This window comes from Mandrillus leucophaeus, unplaced genomic scaffold (genome assembly GCF_000951045.1).
Source record: "Mandrillus leucophaeus isolate KB7577 unplaced genomic scaffold, Mleu.le_1.0 Scaffold689, whole genome shotgun sequence".
Taxonomy (NCBI): Eukaryota; Metazoa; Chordata; class Mammalia; order Primates; family Cercopithecidae; genus Mandrillus; species Mandrillus leucophaeus.
This window is the reverse complement of record NW_012107463.1, coordinates 739013-748780: the sequence shown is the minus strand read 5'-3', so window position 1 is coordinate 748780 and position 9768 is coordinate 739013. Positions and strand designations below refer to the sequence as shown.

General features: G+C 51.0%; 1 protein-coding gene across 1 annotated transcript in view; it reads right to left on the bottom strand.

Moving 5' to 3' along the window:
* MYLK3 (myosin light chain kinase 3) overlaps positions 1-9768 on the bottom strand; it is a 39954-nt gene that overhangs the window by 15712 nt on the left and 14474 nt on the right. The window contains exons 4-8 of the mRNA XM_012002458.1: positions 7783-8243; positions 6121-6226; positions 5451-5544; positions 4976-5085; positions 3192-3333 (exon numbers count right to left, since the gene is read on the bottom strand). Of these exons, the coding sequence (XP_011857848.1) occupies positions 3192-3333; positions 4976-5085; positions 5451-5544; positions 6121-6226; positions 7783-8243 (913 nt within the window). The remainder of the gene's footprint in view (positions 1-3191; positions 3334-4975; positions 5086-5450; positions 5545-6120; positions 6227-7782; positions 8244-9768) is intronic.

Here is a 9768-nt window from a genome sequence, read left to right as displayed (position 1 = left end):
ACGGGGCTTCTCCATGTTGGTCAGGCTGGTCTCAAACTCCAGACCTCAGGTGATCCACCTGCTTTGGCCTCAAAACAAACAAACAAACAAACAAACAAACCTTTGGTATAATTCACCAGTGAAGCCATATGGGCCTGGGCTTTGCTTTGTGGATAGTTTTTGGTTACTAATTCAATCTCTAATTGCTATAGGTCTATTCAGATTTTCTATTTCTTCTTGAGCCAGTTTCACTAGTTGGTGTCTTCCTAGAAATTTGTCCATTTCTTCTAGGTGCTCTGACTTATTGGCATACAATTTTTTACCATATTTCTTTATAATCCTTTTTTATTTCTGTAAGACCAGTAGTAATGTCTCCTCTTTTATTCCTGATTTTAGTCACTTGCATCTTCTGTTTCTCTTGGTTAGTATAGCTAAATATTTGCCAATTTATTGATCTTTCTAAAGAACTAACTTTGGTTTTAATGATTTTCTCTATTTTTTTCTGTTTTTTATGCTCCAATTTTTATTTCCCTCATTCTGATTGCTTTGAGTCAATCAGACTCAAAGAACTTGCTGTTCTTTTTCTAGTGTCTTTTTTCCCCCTTTGAAACAGGGTCCTGCTCTATCGCCCAGGCTGGAGTGCAGTGGCACAATCATACCTCACTATAGCCTCCAACTTCTGGGCTTAAGCAATCCTCCTGCCTCAGCCTCCCAAGTAACTAGGACTACAGACATGGCTAATTAAAAATAATTTTGTTTTTTAAAGACAGGGTCTCACTATGCTGCCCAGGCTAGTCTCAAACTCCTGGCTTCAAGAAATCCTCCTGTCTTGGCCCCCTAAAGTGCTGGGATTACAGACTAATAATATATTTTATTTAACTGGATATATCCAAAATAGTATCATGTCAATAGACTATCAGTACAAAAATACTGATGCGATTGTGTCCATTCTTTTTCATATTGTCTTTGAAATCCATTTGAAATCCAGTGTATATTTTACATCTACAGTGTATCTCAATTCAGACCTTAAGTTTTCATCAGAATTTTTTTTTTTTTTTTTTTTTTGAGACAAGTCTCACTCTGTTTCCCAGGCTGGAGTGCAGTGACACGAGCTCAGCTCACTGCAAGCTCTGCCTCCTGGGTTCACGCCATTCTCCCACCTCAGCCTCCTGAGTAGCTGGGACTACAGGCTCCCGCCACCATGCCCGGCTAATTTTGTTTTTGTATTTTTAGTAGAGACAAGGTTTCACCATGTTAGCCAGGATGGTCTCGATCTCCTGACCTCGTGATCCCCCCATCCCGGCCTCCCAAAGTGCTGGGATTACAGGCGTGAGCCACCGCGCCCAGCCCAGAAATATTTTATCTGTATTTAGATTTCAAGAAATTTAGAGTTGAAAAGTAAATTCATATATCCAAATTGTTCCAAACATACTAATAGTTTTCCAATAACTGCATCAAGGGTCAGTTTATTAATTTAAATTAATAAAATGTAAAGTTTGGTTAGTCATACTAGCTACATTTCAAGTGTTTAGTGGCCCCATGTGGCTTGTGGCTATTGTCTTGGACAGTGCAGTTCCAGAGCTCTTTCTCTATATTTAATCCACACAACACCCCAAGAGGTAGGTATTATGTTTCTCTATTTCACAATTGATGAGTTTAAAGAACTTACCCCAAGTCTCACAATCAGAAGGGGCTAAACCCCCACAGCCCCTTTAATACAAGTGGCAAGAACAGATATCCTTGTCTTGTTCCTGATTTTAAGGAGAAAACATTCAGTCTCGTACTACAAACTATAGTGTTAGCTGAGAGAAACAGCCTCAGCAGCGATCTCCTCTCTGCTGCAGCCACAGGCGGTGCCCCAAAGGCTGGTCCTTGCCCCAGAATCACAGGGCAGGTTCCTGAGCTTTTCCTGGCTGCCCACCCCAGAGCAGCTGGTGCAGGAGGCTTGGGATGAGCTCTAATGAGCAAAAGGGGCCTGAGGCCAATCCCCTCACCCCTACCAACTTTCCAAGCACCCCACCTTACAGTCTGATGTCCACAAGGAAAGACGGTGAGAAGGGGCAATGTGAACCCTCACAGATGCAGCCAACCCACCGGCCTTCTTCTGTGGGGAGCCACCGACATTCACCCCCTTCCTGAAATGAGTTGTAAAGAAACACCCTCCTTTTGGCCCAGAGGAGTGGAAAATCACAGAAACTCCCACTATATCTCAAGTGATTGCTATCAGTCAGGCACCGTGCCCAGGGTGTTATGTACCTGACACTCCCAGGACACTCCTAGGAGACAAAATAGTGGAATTCAAAAGTGTATTCACTCCATAGAGTATCACACAGCTCCTACAGAGAATGAGGAAAGATGTCTATACTGTATGACTAACAAAAGCAACATTAAAAACAAGATGTGGGCCAGATGTGGTGGCTCACGCCTGTAATCCCAGCACTTTGGGAGGCTAAGGCAGGATTGCCTGAGTCCAGGAGTTTAAGACCAACCTGGGCAACATGGTGAATCCTTCTCTCTATAAAAAAAAGAAAAATTAGCCAAGTTTGGTGGCACGCACCTGTAGTCTTAGCTACTTGGGAGACTGAGGATCACTTAAGCCTGGGAGGTCGAGGCTGCAGTGAGCTATGATGGCACCACTGCACTCCAGCCTGGGCAACAGAGAGAGGCCCTGTCTCCAAAAAAAAAAGAGAGGAGAGAGGAGAGAAGAGAGAGGAGAGAGAGAGAGAGAAAGAGAAAGAAAGTCAGAAAGAAAGAGAGAAAGAGAGAGAGAGAGGAATGCATTGTAGGATCTCCTTTTGTGTGTGTGTGTCATGCCAGCTTGCTCACAGAGAAGTCCCCTCAGCAGGGAGGCCTGGTGGGAGGAACTTTCACTGTGTATTTTACACACTATTCTGCTGTCTATATTTGTTACCAAAAGCCTATGTTCCCTTTTGATCTTTTAAAAAAACTAATCTTAAAGGTATTTTTAAAGAAGAAAAGCTCATTGTTTCACTTAATCTTCAAATAATACTTAAAGAGGTACAATTATCCAGATGGAAGAACTACAGCCCAAAGAGGCAGCAAGAGTGGCCTGTCCAGACTCCAGAACTACAAAATGACAGAGAGCCAGGAATGGAAGCTGGGGCTGTCTGTGGACAGAGCTCTCAATGGTGAGAGCACGCCAAGGGCTAGGGCATCAGGGGCCCCTACCGCATGCCCAGGGCAGAACCCACCTTGAGGTCCAGGTGCAGGATGTAGTGCTGGTGCAGGTAATGCACGCCCTCACAGATCTGCCTGGTGAACAGGACCACATCCAGTTCGGTCAGGTGGTACTTCTCATCTGTGATCCGGTCGAAGAGCTCACCCCCGTCCACGCTGCCAGAGCAAAGGGAGAGGCAGGTACCAGCCTGAACAAGGCTCTTCAGGGCTTGTCCACTGTCATCACGGGGCCAAAAGAGGCCAGCCTGGGTAGGCCCACTGTCACACGTCATGGGTCACAGGGCTGCTGCCATTGCCATTGGGTTTTTTGCGTGTTTTGTTTTTAGACAGAATCTCACCCTGTCGCCTAGGTTGGAGTGCAGTGGCACAATCTCTGCCCACTGCAACCTCCGTCTCCTGGGTTCAAGTGATTCTCCTGCCTCAGCATTCTGAGAAGTTGGGATTATAGGTGCTCACCACCACACTCAGCTAATTTTTGTATTTTTTAATAGAAACAGGGTTTCACCGTGTTGGTCAGGCTTGTCTTGAACTCCTGATCTCAGGTGATCTGCCCACCTCAGCCTCCCAAAGTGCTGGGATTACAGGCGTGAGTCACCATACCAGGCCTGCCACTGGGGTTTTACTGGGACCTTTGCTCCAGTCCACTCCCAGCAAAGATTAGGGGTGGTAAAAAGGAAGTGATAGGTCAAAGGGAAGAGGGGATGGCCATCAGTGTTGATGATCCAGGCACACTCTAGATGGTCCTGACCAGGGCCGCGAACTCATTCGCCTATGGAGGCCAACTCGGACCTTTGTGGCATAAGCCTAAATGGACCAACGAGGCCATCCGTGAAGCAAACATGTTCTGAAGACACACAGTCTTTCACTTATTTTTTGTTTTTCCACTTTTGATAAGGACATGACATGACAAACGCTTTACTCTCTTCAGCTCTGCCCGGAAGGAAAACAGCAACACAAATGCAAATATGAATGGCCTCTGAGTCCTTGGCCCCAGCACTGGGGCGGTTGGGAGTGCTGGGGATTGTGGCAGAGGAAGCCTGGTCACCCTGTCTACAAACGGCAGTCCCTGGGAGCTCCCACACATCATTCCCACTTGGAAAGGCAGGCCCGGCATTTACAACATCTTTTACGTTTTCGAGAAAAGCCAGATATCTAGGTTTTAATGTGAAGATCCTAATTTCCAATGGTTAACAATGAATCCCACATTACTAAAAATAGGCAGAGTGTGGTGGCTCACACTTGTAATGCCAGCATTTTGGGAAGCTGAGGTAGGAGGATTGCTTGAGTTCAGGAGTTCAAGACCAGCCTGGGCAACATAGCAAGACCTCATCTCTACAAAAATTTTTAAAATTAGCTGGGCATGGTGGCACATGCCTGTGGTCACAGCTTCATGGAAGGCTGAGGTGGGAGGATCACTGGAGTCTGGAAGTTCAAGGCTGCAGTGAGCTGTGATCACACCACTGTACTCCAGCCTGGGCAACAGAGTAAGACCTTGTCTCTAAAAAAAAATTTCAATTTAATTTTCAAAAAATTACTAAAAATAGTATAGGCCAATCAACATACGTACACCTGCAGGTCAAATCAGGCTCACTGGCCACTGGTTTGTGAGGAAGTTGCTTTGTCCTCCACATTCCATATTGGAGGTCAAATAGCCAAGCCAGAGAAGACAGGATGACACGACCCTGGACATGCCAGGAAGGGGAAAGGACAGAGAGGGCTTTGCCTTGAATTAAGGCTCTAAGCCCTAGCGCTGAGCCCTGGCTTGAGCCGAGGCGGCCGCCCCGCCTCTGATACTCACTACTCCATGACGAGGGTGCAGCTGTGCTTGCTCTCGAAGGCATCATAGAGCTGGATCAGGTTCACGTGGCTGAGCTGGTTCATGATGTTGATCTCGTTCTTCACATCCTCCTTAGGGGAACCAGAGGACAGAGGGATTTCCAAGCGAATGAGTCAGGAAGAGGAGCCAGCTGACCTCCCAAGACAGACACAGAACTCCTCATCCTTCCTCAGTTTCCTATTCTCACACCAGGTCTCCCTGACTCAACACCCAAACCAGATTCTACAACACAAAGGGCCTGAGTGTGACCCACTCATCTCACAGACAGGAAACCTAAGGCCCAACAAGGACAGGAGAGCTGACTGGAGGGTGGGAATCCTGGAAAAGAGCAGGAATAAGTAGCGTTTCCAGCGCAGCATGGGAGCCTGGGGGCCCTGAGGGAAGGAAAGGAATCCTGAGGCTAGCCATAGGGACCTGGCCCAGGCAGATGCCTCACCCGGTCCTTGGCGCTCTTCACTTTGATGATCTTGGCAGCCAGTGGGAGGCCTGTGGACTTCTCTGTGCACCTGTGGACCTGGCCAAACCGGCCCCTGCAGAGACACAGCCACACGGCAGGCTGAGAGCCCAGAGGCTCATCCCACACCCATCCCCGGACTTCTGGGTCCAACTCCTCCACACACAGGTCATGTGGACTATCCTACATCCCAGAGTGCAGCCTGTCATCACCCCAAAACCCTGCTGACTATCCTGAAACCTGCAAAGCAACTCTTCACCCCGCACCACCCAGGCCATCCTGCACCCCAGGGAACATCCCCTCACCCCACACCACCTGGGCTATCCACCCTAAAGAAGCTTCTCCTCACCCCACCCCATGTTGGCTCTCTGGCCACCTCCAGGCTGTGCCTCCCATACCCATAGGGTGCCTGCCCTCCCGAGCCTCCCCTCCCCGACGCCACGTGGGCTCTCCTGTCCTCTCAGGCTATTCTCTTTCCCCCACTCTGTGGGCCATCATGCACCCCACACCGTACGGGATGTCCCACCCCAGCCTGGGCTCCATTAGCTCGAGAGAGTCATCCTGCGGCACCCACCCCAGTTCTCCAGGTGGTCTCGACCCCACCCCGTGACTCCTGCTCTGAGCCCCCCCACCAAGGCAGATGCCCACCTACCCTCCCAAGACTTCGTGCTGGCACACCTCGTAATCTGCCGAGATGGAGGTCTCCTTGACGCTCACTACCCGGTGTTCAAAAGGAGCTGGCGGGGCCGGACTGTCATCTGCTCAGGAGGCAATAGGAACCCGTGAGCCTCCTCTGTGCAGCCCACACCTCTCGGTCACCTATGCCAGACCCACTTCGCTTCCCTTGGTCCACCAGGCCCTACGGCCAACCCTGGTATTTGAAACCTTTTCTCCAAACCATCTCGGGAGAGCCATCCATTCGGCAGAGAAGGGAGCTGAGTGTCAGAGAGGTGAGGTGACCACCGAGGTCACACAGGGAGCCCGTGACAGACGACACTCAAACCCGGGTCTCCCAGCACCCAGGACAGTGCCCTTGGCAAGGCTGAGAAGTTCTATCCAGTCTGTTCATGATGTCTAGAAGGCGATCCTAGTGGATCTGTGTGGCCCGCAGGAAACAGAGGGCCCACGTGGACAAGGTGATGGGGCAGTTAGTGACGCCACTATTTTTAAAGGGCCTGTAAAGTCAGGGCTGTGGAAACTCGCGCGGGTATTATGAGAGGGAGGCAGCTGGAGAAATAAACATCCACCCTCTCTCCTCTCGCCCTCCATCTCCTGCCAGCTGAGCCCAACCAGAAGCTCAGCATGACAGCCCGTGATGGAGCCAGGGGGCAGGCCCCGGGACACAGGACTGGGGAGGGGGTCGACAGGGTATCTGTCTGCAAGGGAAATAGAGGACAGCCAGCACTTGGAAAGGTTTGTTTGCTTGTTTGTTTTTTAATGGTTGAGGGTTGTTTTACTTTAATCTTGTCCTTCAGAGGTGATATGAATACCTAGAAATCTTACAGGAAATAGACTAAATGAATAAAACAGAATCTAGAACACACAGCAAGTGCAGTGGTGTGAACCGGTTGTGCACCAAGGGCTGGAAGGAAGTCGGCTCGGCTGGCGTTTGTTTGTTCAGGGCTCGCCATGGGAGCGCTCTGCCTGCTCTCCGACTACCGGGAACTCTGAGAGCGGTCCGTGGACAATTCTCAGACCAAGAGGGTGTGACCCTAGGGCTGGAGGGGTTGAGGGCTTTTAGGTCACAAGAACACACCCTGGGTCACTAGCCTGGGTGGGTGGGAACGGCTGACAGTGGTCACATACTCCAATTCATGTCTTCGCTTTTTAACAGAAGCCTTCTCTCTCTCTATCCAAAATGAGACTCATGGAGGCAAGCACAGGCAGGCAGGTGGCGATAAGAAACCTCCCAGTGGCCAGCCACAGCGGCTCATGCGTGCAATCCCAAAGCTCTGGGAGGCCGAGGCTGGAGGATCACTTGAACCCAGGTCAAGCCTGCAGGGAACTATGATCGTGCCACTGGACTCCAGCCTGGGCAACAGAGCAAGATCCTGTCTCCAAAAAAGGGAAATGTACCCAGGTGGGCCACACATGTCCCCTCTCCCTTACCCCTGCAGCCAGCCCAAGTTCAGGCCCCACATCTCTGTGCCTTGGTCTCCAGCCCCAGGACGTACCTGGAGATGTTCCCGACTCTTGGACGCTCCCAGACTCATATGATCTACCCCTGGAAGTTTCAGGAAGACTCCCCAGGAGTAGGGGCTCCAAACTCCCTCCTCTCAGGGCTCATGTCTAACCAGCCAACAGCCCCACTTACCCAGAACCACGCTGCCAGCCTCGACGCCTGGGGGCATCCTCCTTACTGCTTCGGCTCTCCCTGGAGCCCTGGCTGCACAGTCCTGCTCAGGCTCAGGGTTTCCTGCTCCTGGGCCTTTGCCCTGCTGCAGGCCCAGGGCCCCGACTGCGTGGTCATCGTCATCCCTCCTGGCCAAGCTTGGTCTCGTGCTAGGCTCGACCCCAGCCCTTTGATCCTCCTCTGACTTCGCTCCCCTGGGGCTGCTGCTCTCCTGTAGTGGGGAGAGCTCTCTGGCTCCTTCAGGGGTCTGTTCTCTGGGCTCCGTCCCAGGGGCTCGGAGGCAGCGCCCAGTCCCAGGTGGGCCCTGCTCGCCTGGCTGGGCAGCTGCTGGAGCCCCTGTGGCGGGGCTGGGTCCAAGGCTGCCCCTGCGTGTCACCAGCATCTCCCCAGGAGTATCCATCTCTTGCATGTGGATGGAGATCCTGGGGCAGAGAGAAACACGGTGCTGAGGTTAGAGGCAAGGACTCCGGAGTCAGAACAGATGTGGGTTCCAATGCCCACTGCTGCCATCATTGACAATGGCCCTGAGGCCCTGCTAGACTGGACACCAGGGCAGGAGCTGGCTTCAGTGGCAGTTGGTGCCATCAGCTCTCAGGATCCCACTGGATGAGGGTCCCGGGAAGCTTGACGGTGGACAGGGGTGAGGACCATACACCCCCAAGAACCTGTTTCTGCCCCAGGAGAACTGAGGCCTGTAGGAGGTAGGCCCAGGTCCCTCTACCTTCCCCGGGCCCTGTTCCCCTTTCACTTAAATGAAGAGAAGGAGAAACCAAGTCAAACATCACACTGGAAGCCCCAGTTCAGAAGTATTTGTTTAAAATCAGTCAATTTCAGTTGGGCACAGTGGCTTACACCTGTAATCCCAGTACTTTGGGAGGCCAACATGGGAGGATCCCTTGAGGCCAGGAGTTTGAGACCAGCCTGGGCAACATAGCAAGACTCCATCTTTACAAAAAATAATTTTAAAAAACTTAGCCAGGAGTGGTGGTCCCAGATACTCAGGCTGAGGGAGGAGGATTGCTTAAACCCAGGAGATGGAGGCTACAGTGAGCTATGATCATACCACTGCACTCCAGCCTGGGCAACAGAGTGAGAGAACCTGTCTCAAAAAATAAAATAAAATAAAATAAAATATAATCAGGCAATTCTCATAAAAGACTAGACTTTCTGTTCATCTTGAACAAACAGAAGAGCTAGCTGTGCTGGGCCCACATGCCCACGTGGTTGAAGAACAGCCTTCCACCTCAGCACAGGCCCTGCGCACCCTGGCGATGCCCCAGCTCACTTCACTCATTTTCACTACCCAGACCTTGCAATACTAGGGTTTGTGAGCCCAGCTGGAGGTGGGAAAGGCCCTCTGAACCCCGACCTCCAGAAGGAAAGACCCTGATCCTGCCAGTCACGTCACCCGGGAATCCAGACCCTCCCTCTCTGAGTCTCCCCAACTCTGGCTGCCTCTCGGTGGGGCTTCTTTTTGCTGGGCCACAGTCCCACAGCATGGGGTCTATGTGTGTTGGGGGGTGAGGGTGACAGTGTCTGGCGGGGACTGAGTCTCAGCAGGGATGCAGGTGGCCTTGATTCTGGGCTTAGCTCTGCCAGCAGGTTGCTGGACAGCTTTGGATAAGTTTGGCCTCAGTTGCCTCTTTTGTCATCAGGGACAGTGACACGTTACAGATGTACCAAGAGTCAACCAAGAGAGGAAGGCACAAATGCAGGGGTTCAAAAGGCCTAAAATGGTGTAACTGCTGTGGAAAACTGGAGGCTCTTCAGAAATTAAAAGTAGTTTTACCGTATGTTTCAGCAACTCCACTTCTGGGTATATATCCGAGAGAATCCAAAGCAGGGTCTCCAAGAGACATCTGTACCCTCATAACGGTAGCAGCATTATCCACAACAGTCAAAAGGTGGAAGCAACCCAAATGCCCAGTGACAGATAATGCACAGGTG